At 44.7% G+C, this 24,378-nt stretch overlaps 1 protein-coding gene across 3 annotated transcripts in view; it reads right to left on the bottom strand.

Annotated features, from left to right (window-relative positions):
• The window catches only part of PLPP4 (phospholipid phosphatase 4), a 146,943-nt gene extending 123,879 nt beyond the window's left edge, over positions 1–23,064 (bottom strand). The window contains exon 1 of one of the 3 annotated variants that reach the window (XM_086378675.1): positions 22,568–23,064. In XM_086378675.1, coding sequence (XP_086234801.1) covers positions 22,568–22,623 — 56 coding nt within the window. In that variant the 5' untranslated portion in view covers positions 22,624–23,064. The remainder of the gene's footprint in view (positions 1–22,567) is intronic. The other 2 variants (XM_086378674.1, XM_086378670.1) reach the window with 2 other exon arrangements.
• Between the last annotated feature and the right edge of the window lie 1,314 nt (positions 23,065–24,378).

Here is a 24,378-nt window from a genome sequence, read left to right as displayed (position 1 = left end):
GCTTCCTGATTTCCTGATGTAAGCAAGGAGTTGTGATTTCCAGCACAGCCAGCAGAAAAACCCAGAGTGATTTTCAAAACGTCTCAGATACAAGCAAACAAAACTGACAAGAGGGACCCTTCTTGCCTGAGCATGATCTTCACAGAGTTCTTTTCCCTTCTTTTTTACAAACTTGAAACAATTAAATTGAATCCAAAAATTATTCGACACACCTTCAGATTCTCTGCAAAGATAAAAGAAAACCCTCAGGCAATAATTCTGAGTGCTGATACAGCAGTAGGGAGATTTAAAACAAACAAACAAACAAAAAACCCACTATATTGCTGGATTAATTCAAAGCAGGCAACTCACATTCTTGAGAAGGAAATGAAAACCATGATTCACGCTTTAGGCATAAAGTACACAGATAATTAATCAAGCTTCATCAGATGCTTTTTATGTTTGCTGTTCCAAGGCAGGCACTGTTTTCCAACAATGCCTGCTGACATCCAGGGAGAGGTTCCACTTGGTCAAGAAAGAAACAATGATCACAGTGAAGGGAGACACATAATTCTTATAAACAAACGGCTCTCCCAGGCGAGATAAGGCCAGGGTGACAAGAAGGCCACCAGAGAAGGGTGCAGAAAAAGAGGCTGTTCTGACGACAGGGCGAGAAGATGGGTAGGAAAATTTCTAGATGAGTGCTTGTGAGTATGATAGTAATGGGGGTTGACACATACACTATTGAGACTGTGTATAAACTGGTGCGCTGCAGTCCACGGGGTCATAAAGAGTCAGACACGACCAAGTGACAGAACAGCAACATAAACCAGACAACCGATGGGAGACCACTGTGTAGCACAGAGAACTCTGCTTAATGCACTGCGGGACCTGAACGGCAGGCAAATCCAAAAGGGGGAGTGTCTACGCATATGTAGGACTGATTGATTTTGCTGTACATACAGCAGAAGCTAACACGACATTGCAAAGCGACTATACTGCAGTAAAACATAAATTAATAAAAAATACATTACACCAGGGCTTACCTGGTGGCTCAGCTGGTAAAGAATCCACCTGCAGTGCAGGAGACCTGGGTTTACTCCCTGGGTTGGGAAGATCCCCTGGAGGAGGGAAAGGCTACCCACTTGAGTATTCTGGCTGGAAGAATTCCATGGACTGTATAGTCCATGGGGTCGCAAAGAGTTGGACATGACTGAGCGACTTTCACTTTCACATTTAAGCAAGAAAAAAATAACAGCTTACATTTGTGCTCCCTACATGCCATGCATCACTCAGCCAGTATTTATCCCCTGACAGGTTCCAGCAGGTACTATTTCTATCCCCATTTTACAGGTCAGTAAACTGAGGAAGGAGAGGTTAAAGTAACCTAAGCTGAAGTGGAGGCAGCAGTGGATGCCAAGCAGCCTGGCTCCAGATTCTGGACCTCAGTGCTAGACTCAGGTACATCTGACTATAGGTTTGTTGTGACCAAGATCCACACCAGATAGTGGGCAGCAGGCCATTGTGCGGGTGGTGGTTTAGTCACTAAGCCATTTCCGACCCTGCGACCCCATGGACTGTAGCCCACCAGGCTCTGTCCATGGAATTTCCCAGGTAAGAATACTGGAGTGGGGAGCCATTTCCTTTTCCAAGGGACCATCCTGACCCAGGGATCGAACCAGGGTCTCCTGCATTGCAGGTGGATTCTTTACCAACTGAGCCACCAGGGAATCGTGTGGGTGACTCGGAACAAAGCTAATCCCCCACCAAAGTGCAGCCGCAGAACAATGGGAACAGAGAGCAATCAGAGCCAGGCAGGCCTGGACTCCAATTCCACCTCCACCACCTATGAGCAGACAACCACAGACAGATCACACCCCTCCCCGCACTTCAGCACCTCTGCCCCCTGTAAGGTGAAAAAAATCACAGCACTCACATCATGTTGTGTGGATGAGAAGAGCTAATTGCCCACAAAGCACAGAGAAAGCACTTAAAAAGAAAGAAGCTGCTATTTCTCATGGCAAAGCAGCTCCAAGGACAGTCCCTGGGGCTGGAGGGCCAGCCGCAAGGTCTACCTAGAGAAGGGTGTGGCTGGCCCCAGGCAAAGCTGCTCCCTGGTGTCCTATACACTACTTTGTCGCCCCACTCTGAGCACTGTTGTTTTTTCCCCCAAGGCCCTGATCCCACTGCAACCCCCTAACTCCTGGCAAGTCTTCTTGCACTGGTAAGTCCCCAGGCCAGAAAGACTGGCCTGGCTGTAACCCAACATACAGAGGCTCTGCTGTTCACTGGCCATGTGACCAGGGCTGGCGTGTCGCATGCTTCTTCTCTGTGCCCCGGGCCTGGCACAGTGGGACTCAACCCAAGCACGGATCAGGCTGCAGAAGTGAAGGAATGGAGGGGATTTCAATGGTATCTTAAGTGAGGGCAGTGGCTCCCTGCCCTTAAACGTCATCTACTCCTGCTCGCAGGACAAGGGAACTGGGCCAAATAGAGCAATGCATCATCAGCTGCAGTCACTCTGCCAACGAACACACACTTTGAGTGTGCAACGTGGTGCCCCTCAGTTTCTAAAGCTGGACTTTGGAGAGAAAACACCTCCAGACACACCCACTCCAGAACTTCAGGTTGCATCCCTTGTCCCGATACTTAGAACAAAGTCCACAGGAAGCCCCAGGTCAGGTTGACCACCAGGAGTGGACACCACCCTCAGGCATGGCTGGCTCGTCACCTCACCTTCTCTCGGCCTGGAGACACCCCTCTGCTGTGTCCTGTGGAAGTGTGACCACACACGGGAGGGAGCTGTCAGGACTTCTTTCTTTCCCAGCTTGATGGAGATACAGTAGACCTCATGTATGTTTAAGATGTGCAATGTGCTAGTCTGATAAGCATGTGTTGCAAAACGCTCCCTGCAGTAGTGCTAACCCTTGCATCGTGTCACATAACCACGTATCGTTAACCATCATCACCACGCTGTACATCAGATCCCCAGAATTTATTCATCTTATAACTGGAAGTGGTGGGGGGCGGCGGGGGAAGATGTTGGACCAAGGACTTCCTTTTGAGCAAGTGTGTGTGTGTGTGTGTTTTAGTTTATTTATTTATTTAATTGGAGACTAATTATGATATTGTAGTGGTTTTTGCCATACATTAACAAGAGTGAGCCCTGAAAAGTGGCTTCCCAGCTAGCTCCCCACAGAGGCTATCAAGAAAGGCAACTGCATTCAGATGATCCCAACAGGATGGGGAAAAGAGGAGCCCAAATGCAAATGGGCAGGACCTATGCCATATCAGAAGCAGAGGAGGTCATGTGCTGAGCAGCCCCTGGGGCCAAGAATCAAGAGACTGGGGGTCTAGGTTTGCCTCCGCCGCTGAACAAGGAGGACGTGATTGAAGCCCCCTGTTAAAGACAGGAAAAAAAAAAAACAACACAGAGGGGAAGACAGATGAGACAAGCCCTTGAGACTCCCAGGTCAGACGCAGGATAAGATATAATTCACTCTGTGGTGCCTTCTGGTAAAATGTCAGAGTTCCATTTGCTCAGGGTACGTCAATCCCCTTCATGTCCGTGACTTCACTGAGGATGTCAGGGTCATTTAATTACCAGAAAGCCTCACCACCAGACCCTTTTCTCCCCTCTCTACCCAAATCTGATGCAAACTGTTCCATCGCATTAAACACTCAATTTAAATGTTTCACTGAAGGCACTTTCATCTCACTTATTAACAGTCTGATGCTGGGTGAGTTCTTAAACCTCTCTAAGCCTTGGATTTCTCATCCAAAAATATGAAGAATTATAAAACTCCTACCTCATAGGATTGAAGACTTCAAGGGTAAATTGCCTTGCATATATTGCCTTGCATAAATTGCCTGGCATACAGTGAGTGCTCAATAAATATTAGCTATTATCATCATCATCACCCCTGGAGCCAAACAATCCCAATCTGCTCCTTTTAGGAAACAATGAAAGGATATTTTGCATCTAGAAAAAATCAAAGCATAAGTATCTTTGTTTCTTGTGTTTTTACATAAATAAGGTATTCATATTTTTTATATCTAATTTAATATGTTCTCATTACATGGCTGAAGACATTTTCACTTGTTCACAAGACTGAATTAAAACCCAATACATCCAGAAAACCAAGTATTTCTATCATTAAAAAAAAAAAAGATATATGCGGGACTTTTTTGTAACTTTATCATCAGTATTATATACATTTAGAGTTAGTATATTTAAATAAGATACCACAGAAAAGCAAATTCTGAGCCAAATCTTGGAAATTAGCTAAGATTTTAGATTAGCAAAGAGGAGACCACTTACTTGATGACTCAGAAAACTATAAAAATATTCACAAGTGGAAGAATCAATTTTTAATATAATATTCATATAAAATATAAACACTGTATCAAAGAAAAATTTGAAAAAGGTTTTTGAAAGAGACATCTAGTTTAAGAAGACTAATTGAACCTGCAGTTTGTCTTTCTTCCCTCTCAGAAGTCCACTCAAAAGAATGAAGAACATAAACTCCATATCCAGGCTGAAGAGCCTCAAGGGGCACCGACTAGCAAAGCAGAAGACAAAAAAAAAAAAAACATTATGGAAAACACAAAGCATATGGCGAGAAAATACTGGATAATACAAGAAAGGAGACACATCCCTGTTAAGGAGTTTAGACAGAGAGTGGGAATCCAAAATTCCATGTACAAATTTCCTCCGAATCATTGGCAAACTCAGAAATTCCAACACGCAGGAGAAGAGCACAAATTACCACAATGGAAAGTAACAGCCACATGGAGAAGGAAATGGCAACTTACTCCAGTGTTCTTGCCTGGGAAATCTCATGGACAGAGGAGCCTGGCAGGCTACAGTCACTGGGGTTACAAGAGAGTCGGACGTGACTTAGCGACTAAGCAACAACCACCTAGTTAACCAGTGGATCAAACTCAATATAATGTTTACTTTGTGTTCTGGGGTAATTCAAATTTTTAGTACTGAGTTGTCTCAGGCAAAACTGGTTGTTTAAGAAGCCTATAAACATTGGCCTTTGGCCACAGAAGAACTAAGCTTGCTACCTTAGGTTTATTAAGATTTGCCCCATAAAAACTTAAATTTAATTGAAAATACCTATGCAGTATTTATTTTAGCAACTGTAGTTTGGGGTTTAACTAAGTTTTCAAATTTTCTGTGGTTGTGGAAAATAGTATTTGAGGCAACTGGCTGTAGCAACAGTACTTCCTAGTGGTATTATTTGGGTACACCTGTTAGTGACCACATTTCTAGGCGTAGAATATTCAGAAATCTCAGTTTGGGCAGTTTTAATTAGCTAAATTGTAAATATAGCTGGGAATGTGTATTCTTCTTCTGCAAAATATATAATTGCTTAAATAATAAGGAAATGCCACCACCTCCATTAAAGGTTTGGTCTTATTAAGTGCTCTCTCTCACAATGTGGGCAATCATGAGTTTCTGTGGTCATTTGACATTATTAATATATATGTTTGCACTGGAAAAAAAAAAAAAAAAAACACAGAGAGAGAGAAAGTAACAGCCATAGTCTAAAGAGTGAAGGACAGACTTCAGCATCCAGGAGACAGAGTTTGGAGTTGAAATTTCCCCAAGTTACACTTTCAACTGAAACCTCAAAAGGGTCAAACCACAGGAATAAGAAACACATCCTACAACTTAAGGACACACCCTAGTATCTAAAGCAAAACCAACACAGACTTATCCAAACACAACCTAGAACCAAGGCTTCTAGTAAGGTGATTCCACAGTAAATTAACTGCCTACAAGCTTAAAACTCAACATTTTTCAGAGGACAGTAACAGTCAAGTGTCTCATAATAGCCAATACACAATTAAAAATTATGACACAAGCAAAGAAACAGGAAAACATGATCCATAATTCAGAGAGAAAAAAACAAAACCATGGATCATCCTAACAATGGAAATAGCAGAAAAGGACTTTCTACTCTAAAATATGTTTAATTCTAGGGAAAGATGACAAGAATAGGTGAACCAGTGGAAAATATCACAAAGAAACTAAAACTCTATAAAAAAGAATCAAAAGGAAATTAGCAATATATAACTGAAAAAAATAAGCATTTGAAATAAAACATCTGTTGCATGGGCTTACCAAAAAAAATAGATACAGCAGAATAAAGAATTAGTGAATTTGAAGAAAAGTCAATAGATATTATCTTAAACTAAGTCACAGAGAGGGAAATTAAAAAAAAAAGAAAAGAAAAACAGAAAGAACTACCCAAGACCTGGGGAATAATAATAATAATAAACTGTCTGATATATACATAACTGAAGAACCAGAAGGAGAGGAGAGACAGACAGACTGGGGCTAAAGAAATATTTGAAAAAATAATGTCTTGAGAATAACTAATTGATGAAAGACATCAAACCATCGCTCCAAAAATCTCTATGAACTAAGCAGCAAAAATACAAATGTGCCACTCCTCTGGGGTTGGCCTGCTCCCTTGTCTCAGGAGTGTACTATCTACTGTCTATCTAATAAAAGATCTGTCTACTTGAGCTGTAAAAAAATATATATATAAATGAGACCAAATGAGACATATCATAGACAAATTGCTGACAACCAAAAATGAAAATAAAGTTTTAACATCAGCCAACAGGAAAACATGTGGCATTCAGAAGAGTGACGGCTGACTTCTCATCAAAACATTAAAATCTACAAGACAATTCAAAGCCATCCCTAAAGAAACGGAGAAGGCAATGGCACCCCACTTCAGTACTTTTGCCTGGAAAATCCCGTGGATGGAGGAGCCTGGTAGGTTGCAGTCCATGGGATTGCTAGAGTCGGACACGACTGAGCAACTTCATTTTCACTTTTCACTTTCATGCATTGGAGAAGGAAATGGCATCCCACTCCAGTGTTCTTGCCTGGAGAATCCCAGGGATGGGGAAGCCTGGTGGGCTGCCGTCTCTGGGGTTGCACAGAGTCGGACACGACTGAAGCGACTTAGCAGCAGCAGCAAAGTACTGAAAGAAAATTGTCGATCTAAAATTCTATAACAAACATAAATGTCTTTCCAAAGTTAAGGCAAAATAAAGACAAATCCAATAAGGCAAAAGCCAAAAGAATTCATTTCTGGCAAACCTGCCCTACAAGAAATGCTAAAGGAAGTTATCTAGGCTGAAGGGATAGAATCCTAATGAGAAAATCAAATATGCAAGAAGTAATAAAGAGTACTAGAAATGGTAGATGTGTGGGTAAACATATATTTAAAATTTAATTTCTGTAAAAATGTATTAATTGCTAAGACAGAATAATGTAAATGTTTTATGGGGCTTACACATAAAAGTGAAACCTAAGACAATGTACCAAAGGCATGAGAAAAACATGTTTTTTTAAAGATTCTTACATTGTACATAAAATGGTATAATATTGACTTAACAATGACAAGTAAAAAATGCATACTGTAATGTATAGAGAATCATATGAATTTTTTAAAGAGCTATAATTAAAATACAATAAAGGAGATAAAGTGGAATACTAACAAGTATTTGATTAGCCTAAAAGAAGACAGAAAAAGAGAAACAAGAATAGGTGAAAAAAATAAAAATCAAATAAGAAGGTGGTAGGCTTCAACCCAACCATATCCATTGCATTAACTGTAAATGGCTTAACCATTCCAACTGAATGTCAGAGACTGGTCAGACTGGATAAAATTAAAAGGCACAACTAAAAGCTATTTCTAAGAGTCACAGTTTTATACATTAAACATAAAAATACAGATAGGTTGAAAATAAAAAGACTGAAAAGTACATTCTGTGGAGACATTAATCTGAAGAAAGATAATGCAGCTACATATTAAAAGTAAATAAAGTAGAATTTAACATAAAGAACATTAAAACAAAGATTGAAACTTCATGATGATAAGAGGTTCAATTTCATCAGAATTAAAGATAATTTAAGAACACTACCCAGAAATGGACATAGTAATCTCAGTTACAAATCACTAAAGGAAAAAAAAAAGGAGGTAGCAAAGAAAAGTTGAACTATTCAGCAAAGCAAGAAACAAAAGGGGGGAAAAAACACAAAAATGAGCACCATTTAAAAGAAAACAGAATAAGTTGGCAGCAATACAAAATAAATATTAGTATCTCAAAAAATGTGAAAGCTTTAATTACCCCAGTTTGACACAGGGAGCATATCTTCACATTTAAAAGAACAAATTTAAAAGAGTGAAAATATGAGGATTTGAACAGCACAGCTAACTTGCTTTAATATATTTAGAGCTTTATATCTACCAAACAGAAACTATTCATTATGTTCAAACTATGTAAATTTACATAAATTTACACTGTAGGTAAATTTAAAAATTGACAATGTATGTGACCATACAGAGAATCATAACAAAATTTTTTAAAAAACTAGAAATCACACAAGTCACAGTCTCTGATCTCAATTCAATGAAATTATTTTAGCACTGTGGTTGTTCAGTCGTTAAGTTGTGTCCAGCTCTTTGTGACCCCAGGGACCCTCCAGGCTCCTCTGTCCATGAGCTTCTTCAAGCAAGAATTCTAGAGTGAGTTGCCATTTCCTTCTCCAAACACTGTAATTATCTCCATATTTAAGGCTAAGAAGCTGAAACACAGAGAGATAAAGCAAACCACCCAAGTTCACATAATTAGTCAACAGCAGATTAGTGTTTTGAGCCCCAGACATCCTGGTTCTGGATCCTGCAATCTAAACCTTCTCAGGAAGAATGGGCCATTTCCCTTCAGATATCTCAGTAAACTATAGAGTTACAGTAATTAAAATGTTATATTGAGCCACAACCAGGCAAACAAATAACCACAATAGACTGCACTTGCAATCTTCGGACATACCGAAGTTTGTTACATGATAAAGAAGTCACTGAGAAAACAATGTCTATTTTGCAACTGACAAACCACATGTAATAAAAATGTTAAATCCTCCACTTCATTCCATAAGTTTAAAAAATTCTGATACAGAATTAAAATTAAATTAAATCTCATACAGAATTAAAATTCTAATAAAGAATTAAAATTAAAGAAGGAAAGTATAAAATACTAGGCAATACAGAAAAATGTTTCTATTTTAGCTGATAAAAGTGAAAGTGAAAATGAAAGTCACTCAGTCAGGTCTGACTCATGGTGACCCTATGGGCTATACAGTCCATGGAATTCTCCAGGCCAGAAAACCAGAGTGGGTAGCCTTTCCTCTCTCCAGAGGATCTTCCCAACCCAGGGACTGAACCTAGATATCCCCAATTGCAGGTAGATTCTTTACCAGCTGAGCCACCTTTCTAAATAGGACAGAAACTCTGAAACCAAAAGGAAAAGACTGATAGATTTAACTATATCACTGAATTGTGCACAATAATAGAAAGTGCAAAAAAATTTAAAAATCATACAGGTATAAAAGTTTTGCAACTTATGAAATAAAAGGTCAATAGCTATTAAGAATAAAGCACTCCTACATATCAGGAAGATAAATGTGAAGATCCAATAAAAGCATGAATAAAGGAAAATGGCAGATATTTTAGTTAAAAAGACAAATTTCCAATACACGAGTGAAAAGATGCAAATGATATATTCCCTCTCATGGTATAAATATAAAATGTTAATAACATCCAGCATTGGCAAAGATGTTAAAAAAAACAGATACCTCTGAACTATTGGTAGAATGTAAGTAGGTATAGCCATTTGGCTAGTAATTTGGTAATACCCAGGAGAGGGCACTGGTGACCCACTCCAGTACTCTTGCCTGGAAACTTCCATGGACGGAGGAGCCTGGTAGGCTGCAGTCCATGGGATCGCTAAGAGTCGGAGACGACTGAGCGACTTCATTTTCACTTCTCACTGTCATGCGCTGGAGCAAGAAATGGCAACCCACTCCAGTGTTCTTGCCTGGAGAATCCCAGGGACGGAGGAGCCTGGTGGGCTGCCGTCTATGGGGTCGCACAGAGTCGGACACGACTGAAGTGACTTAGCAGCAGCAGCAGCAGAGCTTCCTTGATAACTCAGTTGGTAAAGACTCCCCCTGCAATGTGGGAGACCTGGGTTTGATTCCTGGGTTGGGAAAATCCCCTGGAGAAGGGAAAAGCTACCCACTCTAGTATTCTGAATTCCATGGACAGCCCATGGGGTCACAAAGAGTCAGACACCTCTAAGCGACTTCCACTTTCACTTTTGGTAGTACCCATCAGAATTTAAAATACATGTGGCCTTTGGCCCAGAGATTTCACTTAATGGGTTTATCACAGCAGTAATTTAATAGGTACATCACAATATATGCACAACTGCAATGTTGTCTATTATAACAAAAGATGAAAATACTCTTAAAATTCTGTGACTAGGTTAATACAACAGAACACTACACAGCCAGCAAAAGGAATCAAGTAGATCTATAAAGATAGAAAATATCTCCAAGGTATATTAAGTTAAAAAAGTTAAGCTATAGATAAAATGTATTTTCTTTTTTATTATATAAATATTTGTTTAAAAATTTAACTTTAAAAAGTGAAGAGAATGGAATTGGCAAAAGTGCAGGAGTTCTGGGAAACTTACCTTTTGTATTGCTTTAATTTTTAAAACAATGTTCAAGTGAAGGGGAACATTCATTCCCATCAGATTCATTTTTTGTAATCTTTTCTAACATTTGTCCAAATCAGATCTATTTCCAATAGTCTGGAAATACATATATTTTTGTGTAGTGTTTTCCTTAACAATTACTTCATAAAATTTTACCCTGTTTCTTCATGGTTTTCAAAAAGGTTACTTTAATAGCTACATAGTATTTCTTTATATTCATAACTTCTACAACTTTTCTTCAAATGTTGACCATTTGAAATTTTTTTGACCATTTGAACTTTAATTTATTTTTATTTGACAAGTTGTATTTGCTTGGCATGGAACACAACAATGAACATCTTTATACAGGAAGATTTTGTGTCTTTTATATTAGTGTTTCAACATATTTTTTAAAGCATTCTAAGTCAAAGAACAGGAATAATTTTTATGGCTGTCTACGCACTGCGATGTTACTCTTCAAAAGGCTCATGTCCATTTATAATTCCACGTATAACATCTGATCATATCTGTTTTACCATGATCTCACACATCCTGTGTGTTAATCCTTACTTTCTGATTTTCCTTTAAACATTTTATTTGACATGAAATATAGTAAGGTTGATTTTTGACACATTCCCACTTCAGATATTTCTAAAGCAATCAGAAAAGAATCATCCAGTGCCCTGTCTATGGATATTTAATTAGCTTCTTTTTTCCCCTATAACAGGAAACATCTAAGTCAATTTCTAATTATGTATGAAAGTAATAAATGTTTACTGTAAAATAATTACACAATAAATGTTATAATGAAAAAAAAGCAAATATTATATAATCCCATCAGCCTGAAATAACCACCATTAAGATTTCATTGTTTATCTTTATAGCTATTTTCTTACCGACATAGATACAAATTGATTTTATTCTATTACCACATTACAGTAGCTTTATACACACTTATGTAACCTGCTTTTTATCACTTAACAACAGTTTATGGATATCTTCCAAGCTAACCAATGTTATCTACATTATGTACAAAACTAAGTTCAATGGCTACACTTGTTCATCAGAGCCCATAAAAAGCTTGTGCTAATCTATATGCATGAAGAAAGCTGAGCACCGAAGAATTGATGCTTTTGAACTGTGGTGTTGGAGAAGACTCTTGAGAGTCCCTTGGACTGCAAGGAGATCCAACCAGTCCATCCTAAAGGATATCAGCCCTGGGTGATCTCCAGGGCTGATCTCCTTTAGGAAGGAATGATGCTAAAGCTGAAACTCCAGTACTTTGGCCACCTCATGTGAAGAGCTGACTCATTGGAAAAGACTCTGATGCTGGGAGGGATTGGGGGCAGGAGGAGAAGGGGACAACAGAGGATGAGATGGCTGGATGGCATCACCGACTCGATGGACGTGAGTCTGAGTGAACTCCAGGAGTTGGTGATGGACAGGGAGGCCTGGAGTGCTGCGATTCATGGGGTCTCGAAGAGTCGGACATGACTGAGCAACTGAACTGAACTGAAAACTCTGTAAATTAGGACAACAGTATCACCTCCTAAAGGATTGAAAAGATTAAGTCATCTAGGGTGTGACAAATGCCTAGTATGAACATGGCACATGGTTAGTATTAAAACTTGTTTCCTGTAACCAAGATGGAGAGACAGGTCAATTAAAGGATACCCACACATACACATAAACAGTCTCCTGCATTGCAGACCGATTCTTTACTGACTGAGCCACCAGGGAAGCCCCTATACATGCATATAAGCCTCTTCTTTTTCTCAATGACTTCTTGGACAATTATTCAGAACACCATCCTCAGACTCCCCAGACACCAGTTCCAGGTTCATGTCTGCTGTGGCACTGAGCGCTGCACTCAGTGTTACATTGCGACACTGTTGTCGTCGTTCAGGTGTTCAGTCGTGTCTGACTCTTTGTGACCCCGTGGACTGCAGCACACCAGGCTTTCTTGTCCTTCACCATCTCTCGGAGTTTGCACAAACTCATATCCATTGACTCAGTGATGCTATCTAACTATCTCATCCTCTCCCACCCCCTTCTCCTCCTGCCCTCAATCATCCCCAGCATCAGGGTCTCTTCCAATGAGTCATTTCTTTGCATCAGGTGGCCAATGTATTGGAGCTTCAGCTTCAGCATTAGTCCTTCCAGTGAATATTCAGGGTTGATTTCCTTTAGGATCTCCCTGTTTGTGACATTAGGTATCTTTTATTTACCTCTATCTCAACCTCCCCCTTTTCATACTGTTCATGGAAGAAAAGCTATGATCAACCTAGACAGCATATTAAAAAGCACAGACATTACTTTGCCAACAAAGGTCTATCTAGTCAAAGCTATGGTTTTCCCAGTAGTCATGTATGGATGTGAGAGTTGGACCATAAAGAAAGGTGAGCACTGAAGAATGGATACTTTTGAACTGTGGTGTTGAAGAAGATGTGAGAGTCCCTTGGACTGCAAGGAAATCCATCCAGTCAATCCTAAAGGAAATCAGTCCTGAATATTCATTGGAAGGACTGATGCTGAAGCTGAGACTCCAATACTTTGGCTACCTGATGTGAAGAACTAACTCATTGGAAAAGACCCTGATTCTGGGAAAGATTAAAGGCAGGAGGAGAAGGGGACAACAGAGGATGAGATGGTTGGGTGGCATCACTGACTCGATGGACATGAGTTTGAGTAAACTCCAGGAGTTGGTGATGGACAGGGAGGGCTGGTATGCTGCAGTCCATGGGGTCACAAAGAGTTGGACACGACTGAGTGACTGAACTGAATCTTGACATCCCCATTGGAGGGAAGAGAGGTGGAGGAAGGAAAGGAGCCTGGCTTTAACACTTACCGTTACTTCCCTTAACATTACTTCCCTTCACCTTTAAGCCTCCTCGGCAATGATATCTTGTCCCCACTTTACAGATAAGGAAGCCGGGATACGTCTCTCTCATCAGCAGTCAGGATACAGCTCTGATGCCCATGAGCAGACTTTGGTGCCAGGCTGTCCCCCTCCTGCAGAGTGGGGACCCATCCTCTGCGCATCCTCCTGTCATTCACCACGTGCTTTACACAAAGTAACTGATCAACGGATGGAGATTAAAGCAGCATTCAGACTAGTGCTCTCTCTCAGGATCTGGGCCAGACAAAAAGAAGCCAAATCCTCTTTAAAAATCTCAGATGAGTTCCTGAGCATTTCCACCCCTCAGTATATAGCCCACAGGAATTACAGATATGTTCATTAAAAACAGTAGCAGCATTATGCTTAATAGCCAAAAATAATAAAGAATCCAAATATCAATAAATGATATCCATATAACGAGTAAACAAAAAGGGACCATCATGCAATGACAATGAGAATTAACAAACTAAAGCTACGCATAACACGGATAAGTCTCCAAAGCATGCCCAAGCAAAAAGCCCAAAAAAAGGTCCAGAAAGCAGTACGCACAATGCTTGATGCCATTTACACAAAGCTCGAAAACGCTGTTAGAAGTTAGAATGATGGGGACCCTCAGGGTGGCAGAAGGGGCCGTCAGGGTGGAGGGTGCTCTGTACAGTCATGAATCATGCACTTTTCTTTGTGGATATTATTTTTAGTTTGGACTGAGATGAAATTCCTGAGTCTGTAGGTCAAAACAGTCAAATATCAGCAATTCCACATGGTTCAAACTGATACTTCAATAAAAACACGTTTTAAAAACCCTCTGGTAAAGGAGAAAGATATGTCTAGTGCTAATCGGCAGACTGCTTTCTGCAAACCAACCTAGATGCTCCTGCAGCTTCTGACCCCGTTTCTCACTGCTTTGTCTTCAGTGGACACAGGATAACAACTCGTCCCTCACCTCGACGGGACAATTTTTCACAGTCACGTGTTAAAAGATTGTGATGAAGCAGTCCTTGGGCTCCACAGCCCCAGCCCCTCCTGGCTTCCTGCTCAACCATCCCAGGCACTGCCAAGTCCTGTACTAATTTACTTCCTCACGGTGAACCAGGGTTTCTAATTCATCTGCAGAACACCAAGATTATATTTTTTAAAGAAACAATACTACTGAGACAATTTTCATATTTAAAAACACTATCACAGAAAAATAGAGATATGGAGCTTTTACGAGCCTTGTGTGGGTCATAAAAGGTATAATCTTTATAACTAATTGAGATAACTTTATCCCAAAGCTATAAAACTAATGATCTCTTTTTGTGGCGTTGTAAGCATTTATCTCCCTGTGGGAAAACATCACCAATTCTCAGAATTCTGGGTACAGCCGACTCATTCTACAGTGGCAAATAATATTTCAAATGGAAGGATGCTCCATTTAGCAGAAGACAGAGCAGATGCCCTCCTGGGTGGGGGGAGAAGCGCTGGGTATACTTGGTCTGGCATGCAGAGACTGGTGGGTACAAGGGGTATCTGATTGAAAAACTGTCGGCAGCAGGCTTCTAGCAGAACTCTGTGTGACAAGCACAGACTCAAAAGTCAATGATGGGAACACAGCATTTTCCTTACATATTAGTGAACGCTGATAACACTTCTGATTCAGTGTCCTAGAATCGCTGCTGTAAAAGGCTGGTGATTTGTCACTGCTGAGAAGCTACAGGGCTGAGACACCATCAGAGAGACAGCACCCCATGCTTTATAATGGGGGTACAGCTCACTGAATGAACTCATGGCAATTTATGTACCTCACTTTAGGGGGCTAAAAGCAATCGTTTGAAATATAAAGGAGTTAATCATTTTACAGAAATCTTGTAGTAAATCATTTGCAATAAGAGTATCATTAGCTACCTATGGCATTTTCCTTAGCATGTACATTATGGATTCATCTAAATAAAAGGATAATAAAAATCATATCACCATTTGTTGAGGCTCTCATTTAGTACTCACAAGTCTTACATCCGAGGATGCTGTTGATGGAGAATAGATGGAGAAACATGGACGGAACTAGGATAAACACTTTGCTAAAAGGTTCACACAGCTAAGTGACAAAACCAGGATTCAAGCCCCAGGAACCCAACGCCCAGGGCCTAACTGTGACCACTATACTACACTGCTGGGTTTTGACAGGACATACAGACAATAGGGATTCACAAGAGTAGGGAGCAGACACCTAATTATCGGTGTATGTACTGTAGGCACTTACAGCACCTTATTTAATAAAACCCAGTGAAGTAGGAACTAACCCATTTCACTCACGAAAAAACTGAGGTTTTAGGCAATTTGCTAGTTGGTAGCAGAGTCAAAATCCCATCCCAACCCTGTCCATCTAGCTCCAAAGCCCATGGTTTGTCATTTACACTTTGCCTCAAAAAACCCTTTGTTCCTAGAGAGTGAGCAAAATTATTACAGGTGTAGTAGATAGAATAGATTTCTGCTACAGTAGCTAAAGTGAAAGTCACTCAGTAGTGCCTGACTCTTTTCAATCCCATGGATTATACAGTCCATGGAATTCTCCAGGCCAGAATACTGGAGTGGGTAGCCTTTCCCTTCTCCAGTGGATATTCCCAACCCAGGGATGGAACCCAGGTCTCCCACATTGCAGGCGGATTCTTTACCAGCTGAGCTACCTCAGTCCCCAAATCACAGTTAATGAAAAAAAGCTTCCTTCTGTCCCACAAGTCCACCTCCAACAGCAGCTGGCATCTGGCAGCTTTGCCACCTCAACACAGAGCTCCATGCTTGCCGCCAACAGAGAAGGACAATGACAGGTCACCAAAGGGGCCTGATGCTGCCTCAACCTGAAGGTGACCCTCTCACTCTGCCCATGTTCCCCACGGCCCCACCTGAACGCAGGGATTTGGGAATGGTCATCTCCCATGTAGCCAAAGGAGAAAATAATCAGAGGCGACCCTAGACCACAAGAGGGTCTCAAGCCACTGTAACTGCACATCAGCAGTTCCCAAATGCGTAAGAAGGATCGCCTGATGAAAATGCAACACTCCACGGGCTGATGGGAGTGTTGATCCACTCCAGGGTCGGGCTCCACTCCAAAGGCTGATCCAGTTAGGCCTGAACTGGGGCCCAGGTAATTCAGGCGCAGGTGGTCAGTAGGCTGCCCTTCAGGAAGCCTTGCTCTGAATGGATGCCGAACTCAGGGGTCTGTAAACACGATCTTCGCAAACCAAGCACCAGCTGGTGAGCTCTCCTGAGCGCCAACCATGCAAGGCCCAGCTGAAAGAGCAGGGAAAGCAAGACAGGGATGTGGATTCCTGCACAGACGGCAGAACAAACCTCAGGGTCCCCAAAAGCACAGAGGAGCCCAGCAACAGAGGCACATGTGGCCACTGACAGAAGGACCGGGGCCTAGGTGCTGAGGGAACTACCGCACCCTCCACAGTGGGCACGTGTCTGTTCATGGTGCTTTTTTGTTTCAAACTTCCCAGAGCTCCCCAGGGACATTCCACACAGGGGAACATCCAGGCTTCACGTGGGCCCTAAGATGTCCTCGTGCCATGCTCATTTCCTGACCCTCCTACAACTCAACTCCCCAACCTCGAAACCCACACTTTGTGTTGAGGCCACACGTGGTGAGCTCAGTGTTAGTCACTCATTCATGTCCTACTCTTTGCAGCCCACCAGGCTCCTCCATCCATGGGATTCTCCAGGCAAGAATACTGGAGTAGGTTGCCATTCCCTTCTCCAGGGAATCCTCCCAACCCAGGGATCAAACTTGGGTTGATTCCTGTAGGCCGATTCTTTACCATCTGAGCCAATTCCACCCAAAATGTGCCTCCAGGCTTTGGCTCCAGGACTCTGTCTGCAGGAATGTTCTTGGGCCCAGGGTCTCTGCACCTTCCATGCCCTGCTCAAGACTCAGGTGAGAGATGCCAGCTCTAAACAACCGTCCTTGGCACCTGTCTCTTCCTTGTCATTCCTCCCAGGGCTAATTAATTCCTCCTTCTAAACAAGACCGAGCAGTCTTCTCCAAACACCACAGCCCTCCCCAACCTCGAGTCTTAAATCAGACTCCTCAGGGTAATAAAGAAAGATCTATTAGCTACTGCCAATATTCCAAAAATCAACCTCACAACCAGGGCCCTCGAGCAAATCACCTGGATCAGCTAAAGCGCCAAGTTACTCTGTGTCTGTTTGGAATTACACAAACTGAAGTTTACTAATGAAAGAGAAAAAAAATAACCACGATAACTGCAAGCACCTACAAGATGCCAAACATGCCTCTACAGGCTGGATGGATAATAAAAGGGAAATGTTTGGAGGCAAAACTTTCAAAACCAGTGATTGCAAAGTGACGGGGAGGGGGCGGGGAATAACAAAAAGCAGTGTGTCGTGTCTTGCTCTGCCAGGCTGCGTGCTCCTTGGAGGCCCCCTGGTCTTCCTTACCCAACCATCCCTGCCACCTGCTCAGGCCTCCAGCATAGGAAGTACTCAAAGGAGAGAGGCTGAGTTGATCTGAGGTGAAGCAAACACCATTGCCTGGCATCCTGAGCACACCCCTACTTCTGGAGGGACATCCCAGACAAGGATCCTCCGGGAGCCACAGGGAGGGAGAGAAAGAGGATGGAGGGATGTGGGGAGAAAAAGAGAGGTTGAGGAGCCCAGACTCACAAATGAAGTAGGCAGCTCATCTGTGCCATCCCCCACCCACCCGTTAGCAGGTCAGGTCATCAGCATATGTCCAGGGTCCTTTCTGCAGGGCTATAAATAAAGGTTTCTCCCATTTAACTGATGCCCCAGAGGGGAACGGCCAACAGCGGCAAGAGAAAACAGCGCTAGTCCTTTAGTGTCTTTATTGGCAACTTCCTCACCACGTCACACTCTCTGGGCTCCAGAGACGTAAGGAAGACCCTTACAATCTGTAACAAGCCCAACCCCTCCTCTTAGGGAGGGTGAACCACAGCTGGCCCCCTCCACCACTGAGATGTCAGAGAGTCTGGTTTTGGAACTAGAGTGACATCAGTCCAGACCGTGCTTCTCTACAGATAAAGGATCTTTAGCGGAGGGATGGCTTCTAAGAGGCGGTCACTTTGGTTCCCGTCTGGAAGCCTGGAACTGGACATAGTTCATCTCAGCAGCTTTGGGAAAGGAAGACAACTGCCTGAAAGCATGTTATACCTCCTGCTGGCTGAGTACCTGCAGACAAGTTACTTAGCCTTTCTAAATTGGTCTCTCTATTTGTAAAGTCGGAAAAATTAAGAGGATCTCTTCAAGCAAAATGAGGCTTAAAGGAGAAATCACATGGAGTCCCTTTGGTGGACAGCGAGCCCTCAACAGACCACTGCTGGCTGTTTTTATTTTTTTTCCCTGAAGCTGTACAGCAAGGTGACTGAGAGCTGGAGCATCGAGATTTAGGTCTCAGCGCCCTTACCAGCTCTGTGGCAGTTCCTTAATCTGTGTTCCAGATCCTTCATCCATGATTAGAAATGTCAACACACCCGCCTCATCAGGTGCATATAACGGTTAAATATACATGCGATTGTCTTTATTAGTGTCTGGCACATGGTAAGCGCTGAATACATGGCAGGTATTGGAGAGGCCAGGTGGAAACGTGGCAGTAGTGTACCAGTGGTGGTACACACGTGGGTCACAGGGCCACTGACTGGCCCCCTTGCCTCCACACTCCACTCACTCAGCAACATCCAGTCTGGCTTTAGCAGGAACACTCACAGTATCCCTGCTGGCATCTAGGGTGATGGCAGAATGGAGGAAGCCTGTGGGCACTCCTCCTCTCTGCTTTGCCCACAGCCCTTGCCATGCCATACTAAGTCACTTCAGTCGTGTCTGACTCTTTGTGACCGTATGGACTGTAGCCCACCAGGCTCCTCTGTCCGTATGGTTATCTAGGCAAGAATACTGGAGTGGGTTGCCAGGCCCTCCTCCAGGGAATCTTCGTGACCCAGGGATTGAACCCACATCTCATGCATTGGCAGGTGGGTTCCTTACCACCAGCATCACCTGAGAAGCCCTCCCATGGGACCCTTGAGGAAGAGCAAAGCCCACAAGTCTCAGAGTACTAAATTCAGCCTCAAAGCTGCACACCATACTTTGATGTTTCCTAAACACTGATTCCTCAAACCAATTTATTTCTTGGTAAGTTAAACTTTACATACCAGCCCTGATGGGCATTACTTGTTACTAATTTTCTCCTCGGTGATTGAGCTTCTCAGGCAGGACCGAGCATTTCTCGGGTGCTCTCTGGAGAGTGGTCCATGAAAAGCATCCTGTTGGAATCCTGAGTCATCAAACCTCAATGCTAAACCTGGTCTAGAGACAGAGAACCGGTTCCTTAAGAGAACAAGGGAAACCTTGGTTCCTAGTCTATGCCCACTACCCATGCATCCACAAATGCATTGCATTAGCACTAACCTCACACCTCCAGGGGGGCTTCCCTGGTGGCTCAGCCATAAAGAATCTGCCTCCCAATGTCAGGAGATGCAGGTTTGATCCCTGGGTCGGGAAGAACCCCCTGGAGAAGGAAATGGCAACCCATTCCAGTATTCTTGCCTGCGAAATTCCATGGACAAAGAAGCCTGGCGGGCTACAGTCCACGGGGTCACAAAAGAGTCAGACAAGACTTTGGGCACCAGGAAGTGGGGTTCTAGTTTCATGCAGAGCAAATCTGATCAGAGAACAGGAATATCTACAGGTGATGCTCCCTAGAGGCACAAGTCTGCAAAGAAATAAAGTATCCCCCAGCAAAAGATTATTTCCTTATCCTCAGAAATAAGGGAGATACACCAAGAAGAACCAAATAGTGTCATCTAAGTTGGACCCAACAGCAGAGAAATGGATTCGGCCTGTCCAGAGGGACTTTCTAAACCTACGGGGATGAAGCCCTCCTACTGAGACCATCACCTTCATGACTAGAGGTGGGTTCAAGCCACTGAAGCACCAGCAAAAGGAAGAATAAAACTCCCCTCACCCCGAAAGCCAGCCTCTGTCATCTCGCCAGAAGCTCATCTCAGAAAACAAAGGGTCATCTGTATCTCGCGCTCCACACCAGTCCTTCCGGAAGTCCGTATCTGCCTGATGATAACAGCATCTGAGCATCCAAGATTCCCACCCAGGGAGTCGAGCACAGATAACCAAGCTGGTCTTTGCAGGTAAAAGAGCCACAAGTTGGACACACTGTTAATATTTCTAATTTGATACAAAACCAGGGAATCATCCAAAAATGCCATCAGCACCCAAGATTTTTGGTGATAACAGATCCCCTCTGGGTGATAGAAGATCCCCCATTAAGTAATTAATACAAAGGGGAAGCTGGAGAAAAAAATATGAACTGCCTGATTTTTACATAATATCTTTAGAGGAAGCAAGAAGCACATAAAATGGTAATTATCAAATTTCCAAATCCACTGCATGGACCATTCATTACGTATTTATAAAATTTGCATAAATGTTTGGTGGGGGGGAGATATTTGAAGGAGTGTTTGAAAATAATACAAATATTTACATATCATTGGATCCTTTTTTTTTAATTTGATGATTGCCAGTGGCAAACAAAACTAGCAACCAAAGAGCCTACCTCACTTTATTTCAACATAACTCACACGAACATTCACCCAACAAATGGTAAATTCTGCTGTGCACTGAACACTATTTTATCATTTCTATCACACAATACTTTAATGGGGCTCAGCCTAATTGCCAATTGGAAGCTGTCCCCATCTGGCCGCAAGGCAAGTACTAGTTTGAATGTATATTCCAAAGGTAGAAAAACAGATGAAGAGAAGGGGAAAGTGTTTTCTGTTTTTTTCTAAAGTGCCTCAGGAACCACCCGAGTTCTTCTTCCGGCTGAATAACACTAGTGTTTAGTCAGAAGCTAGGAAAGGGGGTTTTCTGCACCTGGGGGAAGCTCACGGATTTTTTTCTAGCAATGTGAATAAACACGCTGGATGAATTTAGTCCCTGGTAAAGAAAAACATGCCAGAAAGGGCATTTCTTTGCACGTGTATACCCTGGGTGAACAAAACCGAAGTCGTCTCATGGCCTCCCACCTGCCACCAAGGACTCCGGATTCGGGGCAGAAATCCAGAGAGAGGCCTCCTGTTTGGAATGGCTTAATGGGCTTTTTTAAAAAATGCAAATCCAGAAAGTTCATGCAACTTAAATATTTAAAATGTGTCTGAAAACAGCCCTGGGCAGAGGAGGAGAGAGAACCTGAACCCCTAATGGAGGGACAAGTGTAGACACGGCGCCTAGGTGACAGGAGATGACAGAAGGCTAGAAATGGGTCTGAGCGGATGTTCTGGGCTTGAATCTGAAGGGCAGAGACGCGACAGATCGCTGCTGCTTGGGCGCGGGGGAAGCTGGAGGCGGCGGCGGGCCCCCGGGGGTACAGTGGGGCTCAGACGTCTCTGAAAAAACCCATTGCCAGATCCCCCTCCTCTTGCCAAGCACCCGCCGCTCAGGGCCCCCGGGGCATCTCGCTGCTGCCCTAAGTGGGCATGGACTCCGCACAGAGCTCTCGACATATGGAGCCCACATCCCGGGCTGTCGGCCCTCCGACTTCTTAGCCGCCGCAGCAACAGTTTTCCAGCCGGAGAAGCATCGCAAATGCCTCCGGGGAAAACGCTCAACAGGACCCCCCGGGCGCCAAAGCCAGGGGCGCGAAGGGAGACCCAGCCCGGCCCTGGGCACTGCGCGGATCCAGGAAGGATGCAGCCAGGAGCAGAGACTGCAAACGTCGGGCTCCGAAGATCACACACAGGGAGAAACTTCCCCAGGGCGCCAACGAGGGTGCGCGTTTGCGTCCCCGTAAGCATCCAGAATCCCCGGCAGGTGGTGCAGGGCCGGGGAAAGGCGCCGGCCAGGGGACCTGGCGCGTTGAGGTGACGGGAGCCGGCCAGTCTCGCGCGCGGGGGTCCCTTCGTGCGCAGAGTGCCAGGAAGGGGGACAGAAGGGTCTTTCTAGGTCCCCTAGGACGCATCCCTGGGCGGGGAAGGGACCCTCCAATCCAGGCACCGGCGGGGCGCAAACAAACTTGGGGTGCCCAGACGTCTGCTCGGTCCGTGGGTCCCCGAGTCCTCGCGCCCAGACCCGCGGCGCGCCACTACTTACACGAAGACCCCGAAAAGCAGGGCTCGGACCCCGATCTCAATGGCCAGTTCTCGCATGGTGTGGCCGGAGCGGCTCCCGCGGCGGCGGCTGGTGCTCTCGGCGGCTCCCGCAGCCTGGCCGGTGCCGGCTCGCCAGACCCGGGGCGGCGAGGGAGGCGCGCTCCAGGCCGCGGGCGGGGGCGGGAGGCGGGCGCCGAGAGGGGCGGGCGGGCGGCGGGGAGGACTCAACCCAAATCTCCCGCCCAAGGCTCTGGGGTTCGGGGACGCAGCGCCGACCGCCCCCGACGCTCCCAGCCCCGCGGCCCCTGCGCCGAGCGGGAGGGAGCCTGGGGGACTCCCGGGTCCCCCGCGCCCGGCACCGCCTCCGCTTCCTGGGCCCGCCGCGCCTTGCGCTCGCGCCCGGGCGAGGGGAAGCCCGGGGAAGCCCGGACGCCGCCGCCTCCCCTGCGCGCTCCCCGGCTCCCCCGCCAGTGGGCGGCCCCTGGGCTCGGCGCCCGGGCAGCGCGCTCGCTGGGTCTCTGCCTGCGGCCCCTCTGCGTCTCCTCGCTCGTCCTCGACTCTCGCTGCTCCCGGGGCTCTGGCTCCTTGGCACACGCACTCACGTGGGCAGGTAGTAGCGGAGCGCTTTGAGGATTCTCTCGGGCTCCAGACAGCCCTGGCACCCACTGTTCGTGGCGGGCAGAGCTCCTTCCTATCTATTCTCTGCCCTTCCTACATTTTTCTAACCTGGAATTTTTTTTTTTTTTTTTCCCTAAGAAGTTACCCGAGATTACTCTCAAGCTTTGCTTTGCCCCCTGGAAGACCCGGCCAGATTCCAGGGTCCTGGCACAGACTGAGGGCAAAGGGGAACCTGGCTCTTCGCCAACCACCAGCGCCACGCCAAAGGAAACCGCCCTCACCCCCACCCCGCGCAGCCCCCAAGCAGCTCCGGACTGTGCTGTGAAACGTAAAAGAGAGAGAGAGAGACTGGCCCCTACCCCAGCAGGTGGGCAGGGTCCCTCTTTGCTGACACAGCATCGTCATCAGCACCTGAGGCAGCAAGGGCTGCTGGGAGGACCAGAAGCCTCACCCGAAGGGTTCAGAGTCAAAGGCCAGATCCTCACCGGTGACCCGAGGGTCAGGACGTCAAACCAGAGCCCAACCAGGGATTAGGTTTGCTTTCCCATCACCTGTCAGGATTATATGTTTGTCAGAATTTGAACTTCCTATTTTTATTAATTTAAAACAAATGGACATTCAAGATGCAAAACTCATATTAACCATAACCATCAGGTTGTCTCTGGGGAGCCCAGGTCTCTCCTGGGTTTAGAGATCTGGGAGATGGTAGTTACTGGGAATGAGAAGCCAGAGTGCAGCCTTGGACAAGAGGGAGGGTAGGAAGAAGGAAGACCTTAGAAGGAGAGCTTAGACATCAGCAGAGGGCAAACTGACTCTACTTCAGAAGGGACCCATGACAGATCCAAGATTCCGGAGCCAAGACATCTCAAGGACTAGGGAGAGAAAGGCAGACAGAGGAGGAACAGTCCTGGCTGTGTGGAAGGGACGCCATCCTGGAAGCCCCAGAGGCAGGCCCTGCATCTGGTTAGCCTGTCACTGTATACATGATGCCTGGCACACTGTGCTTGGTAAGTATTCGGTGAATGAATGAATGATTGATTATGTATATCACGCACGTGGAGTGTCAGGTGTGGGTAGAGTAATGAGGACTTGGAGGAAGGAGGTGTGGGTCTGTTTCCTCTGTTCCCCGGGCCTTGCAACTACCCTGAGCACACTGGACTGAGCTGGGGTGTGGGAGAGTCCATAGTCAACCCA

The sequence above is a fragment of the Bos grunniens genome, chromosome 26, assembly GCF_055505025.1.
Source record: "Bos grunniens cultivar Pamir isolate PY7600 chromosome 26, Bosgru_T2T1.0, whole genome shotgun sequence".
Taxonomy (NCBI): domain Eukaryota; kingdom Metazoa; phylum Chordata; class Mammalia; order Artiodactyla; family Bovidae; genus Bos; species Bos grunniens.
This window is presented reverse-complemented; position numbering and strand designations above follow the sequence as displayed.